Below are 25,021 nucleotides of genomic sequence, written 5' to 3'. Positions count from 1 at the left end.
CTATCTGACTTTTAGAAGATATCTGAAGGCAGCCCTGTTTAGGGAAGTTTTTAATGTTTGCTGTTTTGTTGCTTTTTTTATAGTGGTGGAACCGTCCAGAGTGGCTGGGGAAACCCAGCCAGATGGGCGGGGTATAAATACATCATCATCATCATCATTATTATTACTGTCCCTGGAAAATAGGGACACTTGGAGGGTCTGCAGATGATGCTGACCAGTGGGTTGCAGTCAGGGCAAACTATTTTTATTTTCTGGTTCCCAGTGCATTTTAATGATTTCTTGTAACTTGCTGGCTACACTTACTTTGCACTTTATAAAGTTGTTTTTTTGAAATGTCGTAAGCTGACTTGAATCCCAACTTGGGATTAATAAAGGAGGGGCGGGGGGGGGGACTATTGCAGTGAAGTAATGTTTGGTTTCTGTAACTTTCCAAAGGTCAAGGCAAAGAACTTCACCATTCCTGCCAATCAGTCTTCTGACAGCGGTAAGAAGATGAACCTTGGTTTTTCCTTGACGTTTTGCAAAGCTTTCTCTTGCTGTTTTCTCAACACCAGGGAGCGATTGTGACGAGCCATTGGGATGAAGGCTTGCTTTATTTCCTGCTCTGAGCTCTCCCTAAGCCTGCAAAATGGACCCGTGCATTTCTTTTCCAGCAGCAAACATGCAATTCAGCACTACAATGCCATTCTACTGTTGAGAGTGTATTAACTTATGGTCTGTGTGTGTGGTTTGGGAGCTGATAGGTCAGGGGAAAACCAATGTTGTCCAGGATTGTAAAGACTGCGGAGAAAATAATTGAGTGCACTCTCCCTAAAAAGGTAAAGGGACCCCTGACCATTAGGTTGCGGCGCTCATCTCACTTTATTGGCTGAGGGAGCCAGTGTACAGTTTCCGGGTCATGTGGCCAGCATGACTAAGCCGCTTCTGGCGAACCAGAGCAGTGCACGGAAACGCCGTTTAAATTCCCGCCAGAGCGGTACCTATTTATCTACTTGCACTTCGTGCTTTCCAACTGCTAGGTGGGCAGGAGCAGGGACCGAGCAACAGGAGCTCACCCCGTCGCGGGGATTTCAACCGCCAACCTTCTGATCGGCAAGCCCTAGGCTCTGTGGTTTAACCCACAGAGCCACCCGCACTCTCCCTACCTTGGATCAAATCTACGCTTCCAGGTGCCATAAGAAAGCTGCAGAGATAGTGCAGGATAGTATGTACCCCAAAAATGATCTCTTTCAGCTTCTGCCTTCTGGAAGAAGGTACAGGGTTATAAAGACTAGGACTAGCCGCCTGAGAAACAGTTTCTATCCAAATGTGATTTTGGTTTTAAACGCAGTGTAAGGTAGTCTCTATGGGAGTATATTGTATGTAATTATGGGGTATCAGAGGTTTTAGGGGGCTAACCAGGCTGGGATAGCAGGCTTGTTGGTTTCTGAATGTCTGGTGCAGATTTTGAATTTCGTCGTTCTGTATGGGACAATGACAATAAAGATTATTGTATCAAATCGTATCATATCTCATCGTATTGTCTTGTATCATATCGTATCGTATTGTATCGTAGTGGAAATCCAGCATGCAAGTATTTACTTAGAGCAGCCGCCCCCCAGCCAAAGCTCTTGGCTCACAAAATGAGCTCCTGGCCTTTTCTAGGCACGACTCCACCAATAAATGCAAACTGGGGTATTCGCTGGACTCGGCCCTCACAAAACCATGCATTGTTCCTGAGTCTCACACGTGACCTTGCAAAGGGGGAAGGTTGCCAGTGCTTTTCTTCGAAAAGGTCAGGCCGAGTGAGATTTAAAACTATCTGTCTCACCCTTGGCTATATTTAGAAGGTCTTTGGCTTGCGCCGTGAAAGGTCTTCTCCCTTTCACAGTACGGGTGTTGGCGTATCTGCTGAAGACCTGCCTGAATGTATTCAAGCTGCTCACATTAGTGTTTAAGATGTCAAGGAGATAAACAACTACACAGCGTTTAGAAGACATCTGAAGGCAGCCCTGTATAGGGAAGTTTTTAATGTGTGATGTAAAACAACAACAACAACTCCCTGCGTTTTTATATTTTGTCTCACTGGGGCAACCCAGCCAGATGGGAGGGGTAAAATTGTTGTTGTTGTTGACAGGCCTCAAATATCTGAGAGAGCTACTCTTTTCCTACAGACCTACAAAATATTTCAAGAAGCCTGCCCATTTACAAAATTTAATACTTGTTTTTAAATTTTGCTGACTTTATCTTTGCGCCATTGATGTCTAATGTTTTACAGTTTCTTATGTGCTGTAAGCCACCCAGAGTGGCTGGGGAAACCCAGCCAGATAGGAAGGGTACAAATAAACTATAATAATAATAATAATAATAATAATAATAATAATAATAATAATATATTTATACCCCGCCCTCCCCGGCCAGAGCTGGGCTCAGGGTGGCTAACACCAGTAAAATTACAGTAAAAACATAATAGGGGGAATAAACCAATTTAAAATACAGGTTAAAATGCAATTTAAAATGCAGCCTCATTTTAAAAGTAGCCCATAGATCAAAACCATAAGGGGAGGGAAACATAAGGGTCAGACTGAGTCCAAACCAAAGACCAGGCGGAACAGCTCCGTTTTGCAGGCCCTGTGGGAAAATGTCATATCCCGCAGGGCCCTAGTCTTTTGTGACAGAGCATTCCTCCAAGTCGGGGCCAGTACTGAAAAGGCCCTGGCCCTAGTTGAGACTAATCTAACCACCTTGCGACTTGAGACCTCCAAGGTGTTGTCATTTGTGGCCCTTAAGGTCCTCCGCAGGGCATACCAGGAGAGGCGGTCCCATAGGTACGAGGGTCCTAGGCCACATAGGGCTTTAAAGGTCAAAACCAGCACCTTAAATCTGACCCTGTACTCCACCAGGAGCCAGTGCAGCTGGTAAACACTGGATGACTGTGATTCCATGGCAAGGACCCCGTAAGGAGCCTCGCTGCGGCATTCTCCACTCGCTGGAGTTTCTGGGTCAGCTTCAAGGGCAGACTTCCTTACAGCTGCTGCTGGTATTAGACTCTCCTTTTTTGGAGGTTTTTCAACTGAGGCTGTGTGCCCATCTGTCGGGGCTTCGTTAGTCACGATTCCTGCACTGCAGGAGGTTGGACTAGATGACCCTTGGGGTCCCTTCAATTCTATGATTGGATATTTCCTCTCCATGAAGTTGCAATATGGCTGTTTTTTACAGCAATGCCTGGGTTTTCCGTCTCAAGGTCAGTGGCTAGTCTCAAGTCATGAAAAGCCTAAAACCCATTGCTCAATAAATCAGTACATATTAATTTAATCTTGTAATCCTAATCACCACAATAAATTTCTCTGGCAGCAAGTTGTCCACCGTTGGAACAGTAACAGGCTAAATGAGGGCTAGTTCAGGAATATTGTAACCATATAAGTGAACAGGAAGGTATTAACTGAAGGTACAGAAGCTGCATTAAACTTAAATCCAGGCTCTTCTCTACCTTTGCTGAACAAGGAGTGGGGATGGTTGACCCTATTCCATGTAGTTGATACTTCTAGCTTCTAGGTCTTGGGCTCAGTTAATACTTTTGCTTTTTTTCACAATACAGATAAGCACATTGTCATAGCACAGTACCATTTCACTACGCTGAGTGACCGCGATCTGCCATTGACCGTAGGAGAGAAGTTTGAAGTCCTTTGCAGGTGAGTGATCTTTTGCAAGTTTAATCAGCTCAGTTATGCTCTGGTATGCCTTTTGCTATAAATGTGCAGTCATACCTCGGGTTACAGACGCTTCAGGTTTGGAGATTTCGGGTTGCGCACCGTGCCGAACCCAGAAGTACTGGAACGGGTTACTTCTGGGTTTCAGTGCTTGGGCATGCACAGAAGCGCTAAATCGCGCTTTGCACATGCACAGAAGCGCTAAATCGCGACCCACGTCTTCGCAGAAGCAGCTCTGCGGGTTGCGAACATGCTTCCCATACAGATCACGTTCGGAACCCGAATGTCCACTGTATAAAAATCAACCTGAAATATACAGCATCCTCATGTAAAAAAATCTGGGCCCATTTGCCTGTTGTGATACAGTTTTACAATCCAAATGAGTATTCATATACAAACATACCTACATACATATAGGATACCGGTGGCACTGTGATCCAAACCACTGAGCCTCTTGGGCTTGCTGACTGGAAGGTCGGCAGTTCGAATCTGCTTGATGGTGGTGAGCTCCCGTTGCTCTGTCCCAGCTTCTGCCAACCTAGCAGTTTAAAAGCATACCAGCATGAGTAGATAAATAGGTACCTCTGCGGTGGGAAAGTAAACGGCATTTCCGTGCGCTCTGGTTTCCGTCACGGTGTCCCATTGCGCCAGAAGCGGTTTAGTCCTGCTGGCCACATGACCTGGAAAGCTGTCTGTGGATAAACGCTGGATCCCTCGGCCTGAAGTAAGATGAGAACCACACCCCATAGTCGCCTTTGACTGGACTTAACTGTCCAGGAGTCCTTTAACTTTTTTTTTTTTTTTACATACATGCATATAGAGAGAGAGAGTAACAGCTCAGGACCACAATACCTCAAGGCCCGCCTCTTTCCATATGAACCTATCCAGACTCTGAGATCATCTTCTGAGGCCCTCCTTCGTGTGCCTCTTCCCCAAGAGGTCTGGAGAGTGGCAACACAAGAACAGGGCCTTTTCTGCACTGGCTCCCCATTTGTGGAAGGCTGCTGCCTTCATTACATATATTTAGGCACCAGACAGAAATGTTTCCCGATCACCAAAGCTTGGGCTGATTAACATCCTTTGGCCTTTTAAAATGTGTTTGTGGAAGGGGGGGTTATTGGAGGTTTTTTGTTTTGGTTTTGTTACGTATTTTGTGTTCCCATTTTCAATGTTTATGTTGTGAAGCACCTCTGTGGTCATCTGCAAGGGACATCTTTGTAATGCAGAGCTGGTCTGCCAACAGGCCTGGTACCTGGCGCCAGCTCCCTGTCGAAACTAGTTAAGCACCCATAAGTGCTCACCTAGTCAGCCAAAACCATCACCTAGAAAAAGGGACTAATTTGACAAGCTTGCTCTTATACATTTTACCCACAAAATTGGGAGGAACTCAAGGCACCATCCTGGCTTATAAAAGCTAGCTGGGAAGGACTGGGCGATGGGCTTCGTGGGGTGGTGAATGCTTCCCTCCGTGAGGGAGCCTTCCCAGATCCGCTGAAAGAGGCGGTTATTAAACCGCTTCTTAAAAAACCATCTTTAGATGCGGCCACGATGGCCAATTATCGCCCAGTCTCAAACCTTCCATTCTTGGGCAAGGTGATTGAGCGAGTGGTTGCTGAACAACTCCAGGCACGCCTGGAAGAAGCGGACCATTTGGATCCCTTCCAGTCGGGATTCAGGCCTCATCATGGGACTGAAACTGCCTTGGTCGCACTGGTTGATGATCTCCGGCGGGCCAGGGACAAAGGCGAGAGATGTTTCCTAGTTCTGCTGGATCTCTCAGCGGCGTTTGATACCATCGACCATGACATCCTTCTGGACCGTCTTGAGGGGCTGGGAGCTGGGGGCACTGTCATACAGTGGTTCCGCTCCTTCCTCCTGGGCCGTGTTCAGAAAGTGGTGGTGGGGGATGAGTGTTCAGACCTCTGGGCTCTCACTTGTGGGGTGCCTCAGGGTTCTGTCCTCTCCCCCATGCTTTTCAACATCTACATGCAGCCGCTGGGGGGGATCATCAGGAGGTTTGGGCTGGGTGTTCATCAGTATGCAGATGATACCCAGCTCTACCTCTCTTTTAAATCAGAACCAGTGAAGGCGGTGAAGGTCCTGTGTGAGTGTCTGGAAGCGGTTGGAGGATGGATGGCGGCTAACAGATTGAGGTTGAATCCTGACAAGACAGAAGTACTGTTTTTGGGGGACAGGAGGCGGGCAGGTGTGGAGGATTCCCTGGTCCTGAATGGGGTAACTGTGCCCCTGAAGGACCAGGTGCGCAGCCTGGGAGTCATTTTGGACTCACAGCTGTCCATGGAGGCACAGGTCAAATCTGTATCCAGGGCAGCTGTTTACCAGCTCCATCTGGTACGTAGGCTGAGACCCTATCTGCCTGCAGACTGTCTCGCCAGAGTGGTACATGCTCTGGTTATCTCCCGCTTGGACTACTGCAATGCGCTCTAAGTGGGGCTACCTTGAAGGTGACCCGGAAACTACAACTAATCCAGAATGCGGCAGCTAGACTGGTAACTGGGAGCGGCCGCCGAGACCATATAACACCGGTCTTGAAAGACCTACATTGGCTCCCAGTACGTTTCCGAGCACAATTCAAAGTGTTGGTGCTGACCTTTAAAGCCCTAAATGGCCTCAGTCCAGTATATCTGAAGGAGCGTCTCCTCCCCCATCGTTCTGCCCGGACACTGAGGTCCAGCTCCGAGGGCCTTCTGGCGGTTCCCTCACTGCGAGAGGCTAAGTTACAGGGAACCAGGCAGAGGGCCTTCTCGGTAGTGGCGCCCGCCCTGTGGAATGCCCTCCCATCAGATGTCAAAGCGATAAACAACTACCTGACATTCAGAAGACATCTGAAGGCAGCCCTGTTCAGGGAAGTTTTTAATATGTGACATTTTAGTGTATTTTCATCTCTGTTGGAAGCCGCCCAGAGTGGCTGGGGAAACCCAGCCAGATGGGCGGGGTACAAATAATTTATTATTATTATTATTATTATTATTATTATTATTATTGATCCCCCAAATTTATAATAATATTGTTTGTTTCTAGTCTTCTTTCTGGTGTGTTAGCAAAAAAGTGCATTTATTCATAAAAATGATATTAGGAAAAATTGCTTGTGAAGGCTTACTGTTTTGTTGTTGTTGTTGTTGTTTTAACTGATGTGGAAATGTGGTGGACTCAACTGATGACTGGAAAAAGAGAAAGCCAGAGAGAAACCAAAAAAGATGAGTCTATCCCTAGTAAAATCACTGCTTCTTTCAATGTGCATTGTTTATTTATACGGTGCTTTATTTTCACAGCGACGGGGACTGGTGGCTAGCAAAATCTCTTACCACGGGGCACAAAGGCTACATACCCAGCAATTTTGTGGCCCGTGTAAACAGCCTGGAAGAAGAAAAGTAAGGAGGCCTCTTTGGGTTTGGGGGCACAGAATCTGTTATCTAACATTACAAACTTGGGGGACCCCAACTGATATTTTGAGACATGTGAAGATCTGCAGTGAAAAGTTTGCCATCATCAAGGCCAGAGTTTTGCTTCGGTTTTTTAAAAAAATTGTGGCCCGATTTGGTATGCCATGGGGTTCCAGTTCCTTGTTCCTCTACATAGTATCTGCCTCCCTATGCAAGTTAGTCCTCTAAGGATGCATAAACATGGTACATTTAAACCCCCAAGAATCCCAGGAAATGTAGTTTGTTTTGGGTGCTGGGAATTGAAGTTGAGTGATATGTAAACTACAGTTCCCATGATTCTTTGGAGGAAGCCATGTGCTTTAGATGTATGGTGTGTCCACAGCCTAACTCAGTTTTTATGCACCTCTGCTGTCCTCTGACTCCCAGTCTTTCCCTTTTAAAAAAAAAAGGTGAGCCATATGGTACCATAGACGTTAAAATCTCATGTTCTACCCATTGAGCTAAAAATGGTGATCAATTGCTCTGGCTGCAAAAAAAAGGTAATTAGGAATTAAAACCCTACCACTGACTGATTTCCCACCCCAGAACAGGAACTGAACCATTAAAGGCTGATTCAGGAATGCCATAGGAACAGGAAGTTTCTAACGGAAGAGACAAAAGCTGGACCTTCAGTTCTTAGTGGTGATTTCTGCTCTTGCTGTTGTTTAATAATGATAATAAATCTCTCTTTCTCAGGTGGTTTTTTAAAGGCCTGAGCAGAAAAGAAACCGAACGCCTCTTGCTGGCACCTGGCAATGTGATGGGGTCATTTCTGATCAGGGAAAGCGAAACTAATCCAGGTAAGAATCTGGGAATGTATTTTGCAGAATGACGATGGAAAAGTTCTCTCGCTGTTCCAGCAATATCAGAAACGTCATTAATATACTAGAGTATTTGGAAAATAAACCAGCTGCTTTGATGCTGGTGGATGCAGAAAAGGCGTTTGACAATGTCTCGTGGAGTTTTATTAAAGTGCAAATAAACCTCATGGGATTCGTTCCGTTTCTGCATCTCTTACAGAAACTCATAGAGGAGTCGCCCCATTCCCTTGATCGTTCTGCTTGCCCTTTACTGAAACTTTTGCAGCTCCACAACATCCTTTCTGGGTTGGAGGTGACCCCCAATTCTAGCAGCCCACCCTTTGCTCATAGTGACAAATTTTGAGTTGCATTCAGTCAGCAGACAGTTGCATATTTGAACAGAACCAGATCAGAGTTAGCAGAAATCTCATGACGTTTCCCATGGCTTCTGGTGCTAGATGGTTTTTATAATCACAGAGTTGAAAGGTAACCCAAGGGTTATCTAGTCCAACCCCTGCAAATGCAGGAATCTCAACATGTGACTTGTTAACATGGAACCACGTGCAACACATTTCATATGGTTGTGTTTTTTAAAAAAGAAAAAAGCTTTATTCGGTTTTACAATTTTATATTCAACACAATCATTGTAAACACAATAAAAAATTCATAAACCCAGATTCCCTCCTCCCCACCTCCCTGCCATTAACTTTCCCCAGCCTCCTCTTCTGGTTTTTTAAGTATTTATTACTTCTGCTTATTTTATTTACCTTGATTTTAAAATCTTTCAACTAAATATTCTTATATTCTTATAATTTTTATACCGTATCTTCCCAAATTACTTCTTATATTTGATTCTTTCCACAATTACTGCTCCTTGACTTATACACCTTTTTCCTTAATTGTGTTTACTCAAACCCTGCTAGTGAGTCTACTTCTTTACAATATTTCTGTAAGTACATCATAAACAGTTCCCAGTCTTTTTTGAAATCTTTATTGTTCTTGTCTCTGAGTTTTCCCGTAAGCTTCGCCATTTCGGCATAGTCCATAAGTTTTGCTTGCCATTCTTCTTTCTTTGGTATCTTGTCGTCTTTCCATTTTGGGGTTAGTAATATCCTAGCCGCTGTTGTAACGTACACAAATTGTTTCTTCCACTCTTTTCGCAAGTCTTGACCTGTAATGCCTAGTAAAAAAGCTCCTGGTCTTTTAACAAAAGAAAAACAATGACAAACCTAGACAGCATCTTAAAAAGCAGAGACATCACCTTGCCAACAAAGGTCCGTATATATATTTTTTAAAATATATTTATTAAAGTTTTTGAGCAACAAATACGGTTACAAAATAAAGATAAAAATCGAAAATACAGAATTACAAAAGTACATAAAAGACAAAAGGTTACAGAAAGCAAATTAAAAAGGAAAACAAAAAACAAAAAACAACACAAAGTTAAAAACAAGTCTATCTTTTCATTGCTTACGATTCATTTACTTAATTTCTTGACCCCCTCTCGCCTCCCTTTTCTATATTCCAATTCAGATATTTAGTTCAGCAAATCCTTTCCCTCTTTGTTTTAGTCTTAATCCAATATCTTAACACATTGTAACTTTATACTTTCATCTATTATCAATCTATTTTTGCACATTGATTCTAACCTTATTGCTAAAACCACTTCGTTTCAATCCAACATCATTTTAACTTTCATTAATTTTACAGTATTTCTGCAAATAGTCTTTAAATTTTTTCCAGTCTTCTTCCACCAACTCTTCTCCCAGGTCTCGGATTCTGCCGGTCATTTCCGCCAATTCCATGTAGTCCATTACTTTCATCTGCCATTCTTCCAGGGTGGGTAGATCTTGTGTCTTCCAATACTTTGCGATGAGTATTCTTGCTGCTGTTGTGGCGTACATAAAGAAAGTTCTATCCTTCTTTGGCACCAATTGGCCGACCATGCCCAAGAGAAAGGCCTCTGGTTTCTTCAGGAAGGTATACTTAAATACCTTTTTCATTTCATTATATATCATTTCCCAGAAAGCCTTAATCCTTGGGCACGTCCACCAAAGGTGAAAGAATGTACCTTCATTTTCCTTACATTTCCAACACTTATTGTCAGGCAAATGATATATTTTTGCACGCTTGACTGGTGTTATGTACCACCTGTATATCATTTTCATAATATTCTCTCTTAAGGCATTACATGCCGTAAATTTCATACCTGTGGTCCATAACTGTTCCCAGTCAGCCAACATAATGTTATGTCCAACATTTTGTGCCCATTTAATCATAGCAGATTTAACTGTTTCATCTTGAGTATTCCATTTCAACAGCAAGTTATACATTCTTGACAAATTCTTAGTTTTAGGTTCTAATAATTCTGTTTCCAGTTTTGATTTTTCCACCTGGAAGCCAATTTTCTTATATTTGATTATTTGATAATAATGAAGCCAATCTCACACTTTGTTTTTTAATTTTTCAAAACTCTGCAGTTTTAATCTATTTCCCTCTTGTTCCAAAATCTCCCAATATTTCGGCCGTTTGGCCTCCATATTGAGCTTTTTCAGAGCCTTTGCTTCCATCAGTGACAACCACCTTGGGGTTTTACTTTCAAGTAAGTCTTTATACCTTATCCAGACATTAAACAATGCTCTTCTAACAATATGATTTTTAAATGCTTTGTGTGCTTTAACCTTGTCATACCACAAATATGCATGCCACCCAAAAATGTTATTAAAACCTTCTAAGTCCAAAATGTCTGTATTTTCAAGAAGCAGCCATTCTTTCAACCAGCAGAATGCTGCTGATTTGTAATAAAGTTTAAGGTCTGGCAGGGCAAATCCACCTCTTTCCTTTACATCAGTTAATATTTTAAATTTTATTCTGGGCTTCTTGCCCTGCCAGACAAATCTAGAGATATCTCTTTGCCACTTCTTGAAGCAGTCCATCTTGTCCAAAATTTGCAATGATTGAAACAAAAATAACATTCTTGGCAATACATTCATCTTTATAACAGCAATTCAGCCTAACAAGGAAAGCTTCAAATTTGACCATATTTCCAAATCCTTTTTCACTTCTAACCAACATTTCTCATAGTTATCTTTAAATAGATTTAATTTCTTAGCCGTCATGTTAACCCCCAGGTATTTTACTTTCTTTACCAGTGTTAAATCTGTCTCTTTCTGAAACCTCTCTTTCTCAATCGATGTTAAATTTTTCTCAAGAACCTTAGTTTTTGACTTATTCAATTTGAATCCTGCCAGTTGACCAAATTCTTGAATCAGTTCCAGTACTCTTTTAGTACTAAATTCTGGTTCCTGTAATGTCAATACTAAATCATCTGCAAAAACTTGCCAACAAAGGTCCGTATAGTTAAAGCTATAGTTTTCCCAGTAGTGATGTATGGAAGTGAGAGCTGGACCATAAAGAAGGCTGATCGCCGAAGAATTGATGCTTTTGAATTATGGTGCTGGAGGAGACTCTTGAGAGTCCCATGGACTGCAAGAAGATCAAACCTCTCCATTCTGAAGGAAATCAGCCCTGAGTGCTCACTGGAAGGACAGATCGTGAAACTGAGGCTCCAATACTTTGGCCACCTCATGAGAAGAGAAGACTCCCTGGAAAAGACCCTGATGTTGGGAAAGATGGAGGGCACAAGGAGAAGGGGACGGCAGAGGACGAGATGGTTGGACAGTGTTCTCGAAACTACCAGCATGAGTTTGATCAAACTGCAGGAGGCAGTGGAAGACAGGAGTGCCTGGCGTGCTCTGGTCCAGGGGGTCACGAAGAATCGGACACAACTAAACAACAACGGCATCTTCAACATTTTTTTCATTTCATTGTAAATTATTTCCCAATAGCTTTTGATTCCTTTACAAGTCCACCACATATGATAAAACTCTGTCAGGGATTCTTTAGCTGTTGTAGCATACCTGAATAACACACACATTTCATATGGTTAATTGGCTGGTGGCATGCATGGTGTTCACGTGACATAGAATCATTGAATTGTAGAGTCTGCAGGGAACCCATAGGGTCATCCAGTCCAACCCCCTGCAATGCAGGGATCAAAGATGAAGAATCCCTGACTGGCGGCCCTCCAAACTCTGCTTTGAAACCTCCACTGAAGGAGAGTCCAACACCTTCTGAAAGAGTCTGTTCCATAACTCAGCATTTCTTACCATCAGAAGGTTCTTCCTGTTCACGAGCTAACAAGGACTTGCTCACAAATTTATTGACAGCTGCAAGAATTATTATCGCCAGGAAGCGGAAGGGGCAAGCAGAATATAAAATGGAAGGATGGTATAAAGAGGGGTGGAATATAGCTGTTAATGATAAATTAATAAATGTGCCATTAAGGTAAGGCAGGGAGTATGCAAGAGAAATGATTTTTGAGGAGATATGTGAGAGTGTTTGTAGAGTTTCTACTGTTAAAACGGAAAAGGGGTCAAACCAATTTTGGGAGGTTGGATCATTAGAATGGAATCGTCTCAGTTGTGGAGTGCACATGTTTATTCTTATTTATTTATTTATGATTATTGCTTTAATTAAAAATAAATAAAATGGATGGGGGGGTTCTTCCTAATATTTAGTTGGAATTTCCTTTCTTAATCAATTTGAATCCATTGGTTTGGGTCCTGCCCACTGGAGCAGTAGGAAACAAGCAGTTCCTGGACTACAGCTCTTATTGTCCCCACATTGGCTGGGGCTGATGCGAGTTCGAATCCAGGACCACCAGGAAAATGCACTGTGAAACAATGTTCCTGCCGATAGCAATGTTTAGAAACACTTTCCTGCAACAACAGATAATGTCTATTTTTGTGTCTCCTTTTTCAGGCGCCTTTTCCCTTTCCATCAGGGACTACACATCTCAAGGGGATGTCATCAAACATTATCAAATCCGCTCTCTGGACCATGGGGGATATTACATCTGCCCAAGGACCACATTCCCTACTCTGCAGGACCTTGTCAAGCATTATTCTTGTAAGTCACCCTTAAGTTGGGATGGGAGAGGAATTTGATTCGGTTCACAGGTAAAGTCAGGTGTACCTAATTCACAGTTTCGGAATCAATGTGAGAGCCGAAACATACCCATCCTTTGAAATTCGTACACATGCAAATTTTGCAATGCAGTTCTCCAACCAAGTGTGCCTTTGAAAAATGAATATATTCATGAAAACAGTACACAAACATGGGGAAATGTGTACATTAGTCAAAACTGCATACAAACATGTCTTTATTAGGAGTGAACTAGAGTGCTGATTAATTTTAATAAGGATTTTTTTAACAAAGATCTGCAAAGTGCTGCAGGAACATTGAGAACTGAAGATTCGACCACTAAAGGAGGACAAATTTCAAACAAATTATCATACTATATGCAGAGTAATAAGACTATATCATATTCCCTATTTGTCTTTTCATTCCCCCCCCCCTTGCGTTCTCTCCCTCCCTCCCTCCCTCCCTATCTTTCACCTTTCTCTTTCTTCCTCTCTCTACTTTTTCTTTATCTCACATTCTATCAAAATTGAACTGTGGACAAACATTTTGAACTAAGGCCATTTCCAGACAACACTCTCTATTGAGCATCCTTCCTGATTTGTTTTCCTGGGGAGTTTAGGCGACTTTGCATCAACTCAAGAATCAATGCACACTGTCCACCGACGCATTTTTCACCATTAAAGTTCCTTACCCCAAGAAGTCCAGTGTTTTGAGGAAGCAAGTTTGTTGTGCCAGAGCAGCAAACCATCTTTCCCTGTTCTACCTAAATTTAGAGAGATCTCACTGAATCCCACCCGAAAATAGCAGGTGTTCTAAGCAAGGAAAACGGGGGGGGGGGGCACTGTCATATCTGGAGATGGAAAGACAGGGAGGGAAGTGGGGAGTTTGTACTCAATGCCTGTTGTAAAAAAATAAAACTGAAATAAACTATGTAGGAGGAGGAGGGTTACTACAACCATGTTCTGCCCTGACCTGATCTCAGACCTTTTCCTTCTGCTTCTGGTGCCCCTGCACAGCTTATGAAGATGGCTTGTGTCAGCTGCTACGGCAACCATGCATCTCTCTGGTTCCACAAAGGCCGTGGACCACGGACGAATGGGAGATTCCTCGGGAAACGCTGAAACTTGTCAAGAAGCTGGGAGCAGGCCAGTTTGGAGAGGTTTGGATGGGTAAGCTGAGACTCATATAACACCGGTCCTGGAAGACTTACCATATTTTTCGCTCCATAAGACACACTTTTTCCTCTTAAAAAGTAATGTGTGTGCATCTTATGGAGCAAATGTAGGCGGGAGGCTCTGCTCAGCGCTCCCTTTAAAGAGCCGCATGGAGCGTGTGTGCGGCTCTTGGGGGCTTTTCCCAGAGGAGGGAGAAGGGACTGACGGGCTGCCCTCTGTCCCTTCCCCCACCTCCCGGAAAGGCCAGCAAGAGCCCATGCCAGGCTCTGCTCAGCTCTCCCTTGTAAGGGCTCCCTTTCGTCCCTCCTCCCACTTTGCTGGGAAGCCAGCAGAAGAGGCACTGCGCAGCTGTCACTCTTGCTCTGCTGGCTTCTCAGTGAAGCGGGAGGAGGTACAGAAGGGTTTAAAGCAAGAAAAGCAAGAGCCGCTTACATGCTCTGTGCAGAATTTTTTTTTTCTTGCTTTCCCCCTCTAAGAACTGGGTGCGTCTTATGGAGCGAAAAATACAGTGCATTGGCTCCCAGTACATTTCTGAGCACAATTTGAAGTGTTGGTGCTGACCTTGAAAGCCCTAAACGGCCTCGGTTCAGCATACCTAAAGGAGCGTCTCCACACCCATCATTCAGCCCGGACACTGAAGTCCACCTCTGAGAGCCTTCTGGCAGTTCCCTCATTGTAAGAAGTGAGGTTACAGGGAACCAGGCAGAGGGCCTTCTCGGTGGTGGCACCCGCCCTGTGAAACGCCATCCCACCAGATGTCAAAGAGAAAAACAACTACCAGACTTTTAGAAGACATTTGAAGGCAGCCCTAATTAGGGAAGTTTTTAATGTTTGATGTTTTATCACTTTTTTATTCTGTTGAGAGTTGCCCAGAGTGGCTGGGAAAACCCAGCCAGATGGGTGAGGTATAAATTATTATTATTATTATTATTATTATTATTATTATTATTATTATTATTATTAGTGTTGCCTGGCATTGTCATATCTGGAAAAGGTATAAAAACGGATATGTGTTTTGGAGTTCAGCTGGAAGGATCTGAGCTTCCAAAAGGTGGTAGGGCCTTCTGTCCTTCATTCACCCCATTTCCCCCCTCTATCAGTTATTACAGAAGGCATGCAGGTGGCGTTGTGGGTTAAACCACAGAGCCTAGGACTTGCCGATCAGAAGGTCGGTGGTTTGAATCTCCGCGACGGGGTGAGCTCCCGTTGCTCGGTCCCTGTGCTCCTGCCAACCTAGCAATTCAAAAGCATGTCAAAGTGCAAGTAGATAAATAGGTACCGCTCCGGCGGGAAGGTAGACGGCATTTCTGTGTGCTGCTCTGGTTCGCCAGGAGCAGCTTAGTCATGCTGGCTACATGACCCAGAAGCTGTATGCCGGCTCCTTCGGCCAGTAAAGCGAAATGAGCGCCTCAACCCCAGAGTCGGCCATGACTGGACCTAATGGTCAGGGGTCCCTTTACCTTTACAGGTTATTACAAGAATAATGTGAAGGTGGCAGTGAAGACCCTGAAAGAAGGCAGCATGGCTCCAGATGCCTTCTTGGCCGAAGCCAACTTGATGAAGAGGCTTCAGCATAGCAAGCTGGTCCGTCTGCACGCCGTGGTCACCCAGCAGCCGATTTACATCGTAACGGAATACATGGCCAACGGTAACCAACTCCCTTGGGATCTCAGCCAATTATATTGATCCGCACTGGAATGCAGAATCTGGGTCTCCTTGATTTCAGTCAATACCTTCTTGCCAATACAGGAAAATTAAAGCACCCAAATCATACCATTTCGAACATATGCCAAGTTAAAAATGCATTGTGCTTATATACAATCTAAGGCAGAGCTTTCCAAACTTTTCATGTTGGTCACACACTTTTTAGACACACATCATTTTGTGACATGGTAATTCAGTTGTACAGTCATACCTTGGTTGGCGAACGTCGTGGTACTCGGACGTTTTGGCTCCTGAAAGCCATAAACACGGAAGTGAGTGTTCCGGTTTGCAAATGTTTTTTGGAACCCAAACATCCAACAGGGCTTCTGGGGCTTCTGATTGGCTGCAGGAGCTTCCTGCAGCCAATCGGAAGCCGCGCTTTGGTTTCCGAATGTTTTGGAAGTCAAACGGACTTCCGGAACCGATTCCGTTTGACATCTGAAGTACCAATGTGCTAGCAAACTGGAGTTTAAACTAACCCCTTTCCAGCCTCTGGGGGGAGCACAGGGAGCGTTTACATAACACACCTACACATTGTAGCCGACACACTAACGTGTTGAGACACACAGTTTAAAAAGCTCTGATCTAAGGATAGGGACAAACCAAGATACAATTAATTTAAAGGTCTTCGCAGCAGAATAGGGAAGACTGTTTCTCTTATGATTTTGTTCGGGTTAGCCAATAAGTAGACTAAATATCTTCCAGATGTCCTTTGTGGGTATTTCTGTAGGATAAATAATCTATTTCATTCATCTCTATTTTATATTTTGTGTTTTTTATATTGTAATTTTATGTTGTAAACCGCCCTGAGATCTACAGGTACAGAACAGTATACTAACAACAACAACAATGCATAGAAAAAAATCTGTTAAGGTCCTCAAACTAGTATTTGTTGCATGCTTTATTACCCTAACATACATTAGGAATATTCTCCCCTATTACTCTCTTAGAAAAGGATTTGGCATTAAAAACATGGGAGACTTTATCCAATACCATTGCACATTGAAAGGTCTTTGGAAGTGAATAATCTTGATTTCTCCTCCTTTTCAGGCTGCTTGCTGGATTTCTTGAAATCAGAGGAAGGAAGGAAGTTGACTCTCCCCAAACTTATGGACTCCTCAGCCCAGGTGAGTGGATTGATTCGCCTTAAACCTTGTGATTGAAAAAGGTCTTGATACACCCCCGAACTTGAGAGCTACGCATGTGGCCATCCTGAATGTTGCTTTCTTTGAAGCCTGCACTTCCGAGAGGAGAATGTGTTGAGCAAAGTATATAGCAAGGGATCTTCTGGATTTTAGGAGAAGCAAACTTAGAAATTGTTACAGAAAAATCTAGGTGTGAGGCTGCTCAGTCACCCAGCTGGTCAGGCAGAGGCCACGGGTCCCTGCGGAATAAAGGAAGGAGTCCAGCCACCAACCAGAGCATATAGCTGTAGACCAAAGTTTATTGCGCAATAGGTTCAAAGAGGAAATTTGAACCCCGAGGATTCAAATTTTTAAAACTTTCCCACCATATTCCAGAATACAGTTCGTACAGCATCATTGCTACATCACTGACATGTCACAAAAGGGGAGGGATAGACAGGGTTTACACTAGTTCAACCTTGGCAAGCATGTCCAGACAAGTATTTGGTACAAGATTAGCATAAGTAGACATGGCAGACTCAGGTATAGGATTAGCATAGGCAAACACCTCTGAAGTCCCACCACCCAAAGTACAATAGAACTTCCTTTGCATGTCTGGCCCCTGGGCAAGTCCGGCGATGGGATTAAGCTTTCCTTGGCCAACAATCAGCTCAGCAATTGTTACCTCTGGTAACTTCCTGGAGTCCTTTTTCAAGGGGAAAATAGCTTTGGAATGGAGGAAACTGGCAAAGGAGTTGATTTTATATTATTTTTAAAGCTAGGTAACTTCCCTGAGCTGTCAAGTTGAAAGGATACATTCAGGCATAATATTTGTAACATTTAACTTTAAAGATGTCCCCCCCCCCCCCGGTAATTTCCGTAACAGAAATGCAAACTCAGAGGTCAGAACTGCACATAAATTTAATGCCGTCATTTGGATTTCATTGGGTGGGTAGAGTTTGGGAGTATGCCCTGCAATTCTGGTGAATGGCAAGGTTTGGAGTGAGCCCTTCAGTCCTTGAATAGACAGTAAGGTGCGATGCAGTGTATCTGGCAACAGCATCTGGTTGCAAGTATTGTCAGAACGGTGTTGTTTGCATGAGCTGACCGCTCGGGCGCAGAACGTGTAGGCGGAATCTGCAAATAGAAAGTTATCGGTGTATACGTCGTCCTGTGGTCAGCCCCTCTCTCCCTCCCTCCCCTCTGCTTGTATGAGCTGAGAGGAAACAAGCCATCTATCTCATTAACATCAGGACAGGAAGCAACACCCATTTTCCACTGAGGCGAGCGGCATTTGAGCTGAAAGCTTGAGCATGTCGGATATTTGTGGAAAATGTATCTTCATATCCTGTTCAAAACCACAAGAAAAATGCAAGGTGGCAAAAAACAAACAAACAAAAGCCTACCACAAAATCTCTGCGGTCTGGAAAATTGTTAGGCCCTTTGAGGCGGAACTAAACAAAAGAGGGTCTCGCTGTCTTTCAACAACCTTCTTTACATACAATTTGTTCTGCGTCGATTAAAGGCTGGGGTCAGAGGGATGTATCTCTTTTGTGTTGCTCTGTTGAAGGCAGCCCTGTTTAGGGAAGTTTTTAATGTTTAATGCTGTATCAGGTTTTTAATATTCAGTTGGGAGCTGCCCAGATGGGTGGGGTATAAATTATTATTATTATGATTATTAAAAAATGCACGTCTTGCATTGTACGTTAAGGATGTAAGAGGAACCAAACTGGATCAGACCAAAGGTTTGGGGCAACCCAGTCAGGTGGGCAGCATAACAACAACAACAAATTATCATCATCAACAGTTTCATAACCCAGCTTGGGATTTTGGAGAAATGGGAGCAAAATTTGCCAGTGTTCACGTAATCATCCCATGTCTGAAATGGAAATAAGTCTGGAGAGTCCCTGGTCCATATTGGTGGGGATAAAACCCCTGATATTTCCAGATAAGGTTGTGGTAGAAATATGATTCAGTTTAAGGATGCATTTACCTCATTCGCACTTTTCAAAACATTGTGCGAACCAAAACACATGCGTCCTTTAAATTCACACTTCTATGAATTTTTTCAGTGCTGCTCTCCAGCCAAATAATGTGCACCAAAATCCATATATTAGGGTAAAGTGTGGCCACATTAGTGGAAATAACATCAAAATTGGATTTTTTCAAAAGAAAAAAATGCTTGCAAAAAATGTACATGTTACGTTGTTGTTTTTTTAAAGTTATTATTACCACTGCTGTTATGAATTGTTTCTTACGAAGCATCTCAAAGCAATTTCACAATGCACTGCTAATGAATTTTAATGAGGGCTTTTAAAAGAATAAATAAATAAATAAATGGCACATCGATGTGGAAATCTGGTACAATGACCTTAGGATTGGAAGCGAGAAACTGAGAGAAACCAAAATAGCCAGATTCACTCATCCCTACCAGCCACAGAGGCATCCTTCTCTGTCATCTCCATGCAGTTGTATTCCATTATTTTCCTTCTTCCTTACAGGTCGCTGAAGGGATGGCGTACATTGAGAGAATGAACTCCATCCATAGGGACCTCAGGGCAGCCAACATCCTCGTCTCAGAGACCCTCTGTTGCAAAGTCGCAGACTTTGGCCTGGCTAGGATCATAGAGAATGAGTACCTTGCAAAAGAAGGTCAGTACGATGCTTAGGACTTTGTGGTAAAGGAAGCGTAATGATAGGGTGTCTTCTGCCAGGTGGGAGCAAAATGTTAGCCTTTTCCAGAATAAGTGCTTTCTCACTCAGGACTTTCATAGATCTGATCTCTTGTCTTTAGTGATGGTGCTTAGTTCATAACACCCTGCTAGTCTTAGCGGTGATGGGGTGGATATTATCTAGTTCCATGCTGGGGCAAACATCCTAATTTCACATTTGTGCTAATGGAGTCTGAACTGGGAGTAACTGACCAGAAAACAGATATCAGGGTCATAGAAAAAACTAGCATAAGGAAATTGTGCTGTTTCTTATGTGCAGGAAAGTGTTGTCTTTATTTTTTTGATGGGGGAGCATTTCAATGTAAAATTCCCCCCACACCTCTATTTGTAGTATTAATTGATGAAGTCCATGAACACATCCTGTTTTCCCCTAGAGATTGGCCCCCTCCAACTAACCCTAAAAAAGGCTTCCTGAGACTTTTTACCAGAGATTACATTGTTGTTGTTGTTTAGTCGTTTAGTCGTGTCCGACTCTTCGTGACCCCCTGGACCAGAGCCCGCCAGGCACTCCTGTCTTCCACTGCCTCCCGCAGTTTGGTCAAACTCATGCTGGTAGCTTCGAGAACACTGTCCAACCATCTTGTCCTCTGTCGTCCCCTTCTCCTTGTGCCCTCCATCTTTCCCAACATCAGGGTCTTTTCCAGGGAGTCTTCCAAGTCAGCCCAAATCCTTTCCCGAGCTAAAAGGGAGAAAATCAAGAATGGGCCGACACCATCCACTCAGAGTGTGTCACCATTTTTTATAGCTGTCACGCCTAAATCTCTGGTCACTGTCATCTCCACCCCCATTGTCCAGACCAGACACTGAGGTCCAGCTCTGAGGGCCTTCTGGTGGTTCCCTCATTGCAAGAAGTGAGGTTACAGGGAACTAGGCAGAGGGCCTTCTCGGTGGTGGTGCCCGCCTTGTGGAATGCCCTCCCAGCAGATGTCAAGGAGATAAAAGAACTACACAACTTTTAGAAGACATCAGAAGGCAGCCCTGTGTAAAGAAGTTTTTAATGTTTGATGTTTTATCACATTTTAAATATTCTGTTGGGAGCTGGCCCGAATGACTGGGGAAAGCCAGCCAGATGGGCGGGGTATAAATAAATAAATAAATATATCATCATCAACATCATCTCCTGCATGTTCCTGCCTGAGCCCTGAGCCTAGCTGAGTGAGGTCCACCTTTATACAGTACTATCCCGTTCCCTCTGATAATCTATTTACTTTATTTCATCACATTTATATTCTGCCGTTGTCCCATCAAGAAGCCTGGGTGGCCTGCTTCGTCATCCCTAGTTGGTCTCCCATCCTTGCTTCAGCAAGGTGGTGACCTCACGTGCCACACCCCTGGGGGGGGGTCTTTATGGAGTGTTTCCTCAGCTTTCCTGTCTCTCCTCTCCCCTCCCCTGGCCAGCCCCAGAGGCACCATTCACCTGGAGAGCTTGTAACCAGGACTGCTGCTGCAACAAACAGCTGTGCAAGCCTTTGGGAGTTAGAGATGCGAGAGGTTCATCAGAGGAGGGAGGGAAGGAAAGAGGGACAGAGGCCAGTGTTGACCGCAGCACCCTTGACCATCATGCAAAGCCCCCTAGGGTACCACAGCACACTGGTTGAAAACCACTGATTTACAGTATATTGTGGCGATCACACAGGGTCCCCGGACATTTCACCGTCTATTGATCCCTGTGCCACCACTTTATTTCTCGCTGCCACCACCCAGGCCCTACCTGGGACAATACTGAATCCAGTCAGGGTTAAATTGGAACATAAACTTCTGTTTATTTATTGCAGTTTAACAAGCGTGTGGTTTCATAAACGGTCTCAGTGAATTACAATCATGGGGTACCTATCCAGACCTATAACTTCCACTACCTGCTCTCATTCACTAAACCACCTCTCAGATATTTACTCGTCTTCCTAGCTCCTAACTGTTCCTGACTCAACTTATTTCGCTACACTAACTCAACCTACCCACAGACTCTATCCCAATTCACTCCCACTCCAACCAACCACCCAACTCCCAACAAACTCCTCCCTTCGCCCCTCCCAGCGCTGGTTTTATAGTCCCTCTGACTCAACTCCCCTGGGTTCTGATTGGGTAACTTGTTTAACTATTTCACCTCCAGCACTCTCATATGTTAACGTCACATATATGTTTAAACTAGAATCATAGAATAGAATCATAGAATCATAGAGTTGGAAGAGACCACAAGGGCCATCGAGTCCAACCCCCTGCCAAGCAGGAAACACCATCACAGCACTCCTGACATATGGTTGTCAAGCCTCTGCTTAAAGACCTCCAAAGAAGGAGACTCCACCACACTCCTTGGCAGCAAATTCCACTGTCGAACAGCTCTTACTGTCAGGAAGTTCTTCCTAATGTTTAGGTGGAATCTTCTTTCTTGTAGTTTGGAGCCATTGCTCCGTGTCCGCTTCTCTGGAGCAGCAGAAAACAACCTTTCTCCCTTCTCTATGTGACATCCTTTTATAGATTTGAACATGGCTATCATATCACCCCTTAACCTCCTCTTCTCCAGGCTAAACATGCCCAGCTCCCTTAGCCGTTCCTCATAAGGCATCGTTTCCCCCTCCCTTTCCATCTCATCTTTTCTCTTTGTTTTCTCTGTCATAATTATAATTTACAATCAATAAGAACAATGAAAACACATGAATTTACCCTTTCTTGACAGGTGCCAAATTTCCTATCAAATGGACAGCACCAGAAGCAATTAACTATGGAGTTTTCACGATCAAATCCGACGTCTGGTCTTTTGGAGTTCTCCTTACTGAAATCATCACCTATGGAAGGTGCCCCTACCCCGGTACGGTAGTTTGCATTAGAGCATCATTTGTTACTCCGAGCCAAGGATCATTTATTGATGATTAATTATTCATTATCCATTATCCATTATCCAATATTGATTCGCTCTGCTGATGTTTTAGCAAGCCTTCATTCTATTTTCTTTATTAATAATTTTTATTAAATTTTAAAATTTTACATTTCAAATTAAACATCTTTTATTATACCACACATTCATTGACTTCCCTCCCCTTCCAAGGTTCATTTATCTTATCCGCCATTCCTGCATGTTTTACTATATCCATCTAATTTAATTTTCCTATCTTACATCAGTTCAAAATACATGAGTGAGTAGGTGCCATCACGAGTAAGGCCCTGCTCCTATACCATACAGTATGGACCTTGTGCTAAGATGGGAAGTCCTCTCCCACCAAATACAGTGATTGGTTATGGGGCAAGTAAGGGATGAGACAATGGGATGTGGGTGACGCTGTGGGTTAAACCACAGAGCCTAGGGCTTGCTGATCAGAAGGTTGGTGGTTCGAATCCCCGCAACGGGGTGAGCTCCCGTTGCTCAGTCCCTGTTCCTGCCAACCTAGCACTTCGAAAGCATGTCTAAGTGCAGGTAGATAAATAGGTACCGCTCCAGCGGGAAGGTAAACGGCATTTCCGGTCACTGCTCTGGTTCGCCAGAAGCAGCTTAGTCATGCTGGCCACATGACCCGGAAGCTGTACGCCGGCTCCCTCGGCCAGTAAAGCGAGATGAGCACCGCAACCCCAGAGTCATCCGTGACTGGACCTAATGGTCAGGGGTCCCTTTACCTTTACCTTTAAGGGATGGGATAACATTTTCCAGTATCAATTCTTTCTCTTCTTTCCACAGCTATGACCAATCCCGAAGTCATCCAACATCTACAGAAGGGATACCGGATGCCCCGTCCAGAAAACTGCCCGGCTGAACTCTATGCAGTCATGTTGAAATGCTGGAAGAACAATCCCGAAGAGAGACCCACGTTCGAATACCTCCAGTCCACCCTTGAGGACTTTTACACGACCACGGAAGCACAGTACGAAGCTCAGCCCAATTCTTCCTGAGTAGCGACGAAGTCGCTGGAGACTTCTGTAAAACAAACAACCCTTGTGGGATGCTGGCAAGAGGGGTGTGTGGACTCACTTCCGAAGCAGACTTCGCTGGACCATTGGGCATTTCTGTTCCTCCACAGCCGCCTGTGGTCCTCACCTCGTTCTCAAGGTCCCCTGCAAGACCAGGAGTTGAAATGGATTTTATTCTGGGCCAATCCTAAAGGAGAGGATTTGAGAAGAGGAGACTCAACCTTAGATCGGACTCCATTGCCTGTCCCAAAACCGTCCTTACCGATTAAACAATAACTTAAACTAGGGTTACCAGACGTCTCTGGTTCCTGGGAACAGTCCCCGGATTTGCAAATCTGTCCCCGGACAAATTCCGTCCCTGGAATGTCCCCAGATTTGCAAATCTGCCCCGGGAAATGTGGCAGTGGCAGCCACAGCAACCCGGAGCCAGCCTGGTAGCGCAGTTGGCTCTGGGTGGCTTCAGGAGCTGCTCACGGCCATGGTGCCCACCATTTTTCCTCTCTGGAAGTCCCCATATGATGTGTCTTGTGTGCTGTACCGGGGCGTCCGGCGGTACAGATCTCCTGCCCCCTTTCCCCTTTGTTTTGACTGATCGGGGGAGGCTCAGGAGTTACAGGCGGACAGCTATTGCCCAGTTTCTTAAAAACTCTGCACATTTATGTTTCACAGGGTGCGAAAAAAGATCTTTGCACCTTTATACAATATGCATGTGTGCTTGGGCCCAGGGTCTTTTGCCTCACCATCCCCACTACTGATTCCCTGTTGCTACTCAGCTTCAAAAAAAAAAAAGTGTCCCCGGATTCATTGAAAAAAATCGGGTAACCATAACTTAAGCTGCCAAGGCTGGATCTATAAACAGGCATAAGGAAAGGGCACATGAAGGCAAAGCAGGATCTCACCTCCGCTGGTCAAAGCCTTGATTCCAAGTGCCTGCAGGCTCCTCCTTCCTAATTGTTGTTGTTTAGTCGTGTCCGACTCTTCGTGACCCCCTGGACCAGAGCCCGCCAGGCACTCCTGTCTTCCACTGCCTCCCGCAGTTTGGTCAAACTCATGCTGGTAGCTTCGAGAACACTGTCCCACCATCTTGTCCTCTGTCATCCCCTTCTCCTTGTGCCCTCCATCTTTCCCAACATCAGGGTCTTTTTCAGGGAGTCTTCTCTTCTCATGAGGTGGCCAAATTATTGAAGCCTTAGCTTCAGGGTCTGTCCTTCCAGTCAGCACTCAGGGCTGATTTCCTTCAGAATGGGTAGGTTTGATCTTCTTGCAGTCCATGGGACTCTCAAGAGTCTCCTCCAGCACCAGAATTCAAAAGCATCAATTCTTCGGTGATCAGCCTTCTTTATGGTCCAGCTCTCACCTCCATACATCACTACTGGGAGAACCATAGTTTTAACTATATGGACCTTTGTCACTTACATCTTCAGTGTTCCCCTGTCCCCCCTGCTTCTTAGTGCCCCCCTGGGTAATACCA

At 44.3% G+C, this 25,021-nt stretch overlaps 1 protein-coding gene across 2 annotated transcripts in view; it reads left to right on the top strand.

Annotated features, from left to right (window-relative positions):
- The window catches only part of BLK (BLK proto-oncogene, Src family tyrosine kinase), a 36,289-nt gene extending 11,788 nt beyond the window's left edge, over nucleotides 1-24,501 (top strand). For both annotated transcript variants that reach the window (XM_081854800.1, XM_081854799.1), the window contains exons 3-13: nucleotides 436-484; nucleotides 3,578-3,671; nucleotides 6,983-7,081; nucleotides 7,829-7,932; nucleotides 12,757-12,903; nucleotides 13,935-14,087; nucleotides 15,562-15,741; nucleotides 16,848-16,924; nucleotides 19,423-19,573; nucleotides 22,328-22,459; nucleotides 23,321-24,501. In XM_081854800.1, the coding sequence (XP_081710926.1) occupies nucleotides 436-484; nucleotides 3,578-3,671; nucleotides 6,983-7,081; nucleotides 7,829-7,932; nucleotides 12,757-12,903; nucleotides 13,935-14,087; nucleotides 15,562-15,741; nucleotides 16,848-16,924; nucleotides 19,423-19,573; nucleotides 22,328-22,459; nucleotides 23,321-23,532 (1,398 nt within the window). In that variant the 3' untranslated portion in view covers nucleotides 23,533-24,501. The remainder of the gene's footprint in view (nucleotides 1-435; nucleotides 485-3,577; nucleotides 3,672-6,982; nucleotides 7,082-7,828; nucleotides 7,933-12,756; nucleotides 12,904-13,934; nucleotides 14,088-15,561; nucleotides 15,742-16,847; nucleotides 16,925-19,422; nucleotides 19,574-22,327; nucleotides 22,460-23,320) is intronic.
- Nucleotides 24,502-25,021: the final 520 nt, after the last annotated feature.

The sequence above is a fragment of the Podarcis erhardii genome (genome assembly GCF_964252035.2).
Source record: "Podarcis erhardii genome assembly, chromosome: 3".
NCBI classification, from domain to species: domain Eukaryota; kingdom Metazoa; phylum Chordata; class Lepidosauria; order Squamata; family Lacertidae; genus Podarcis; species Podarcis erhardii.
Note: the sequence above shows the minus strand (reverse complement) of the source record. Positions and strands in the feature narration are given on the sequence as shown.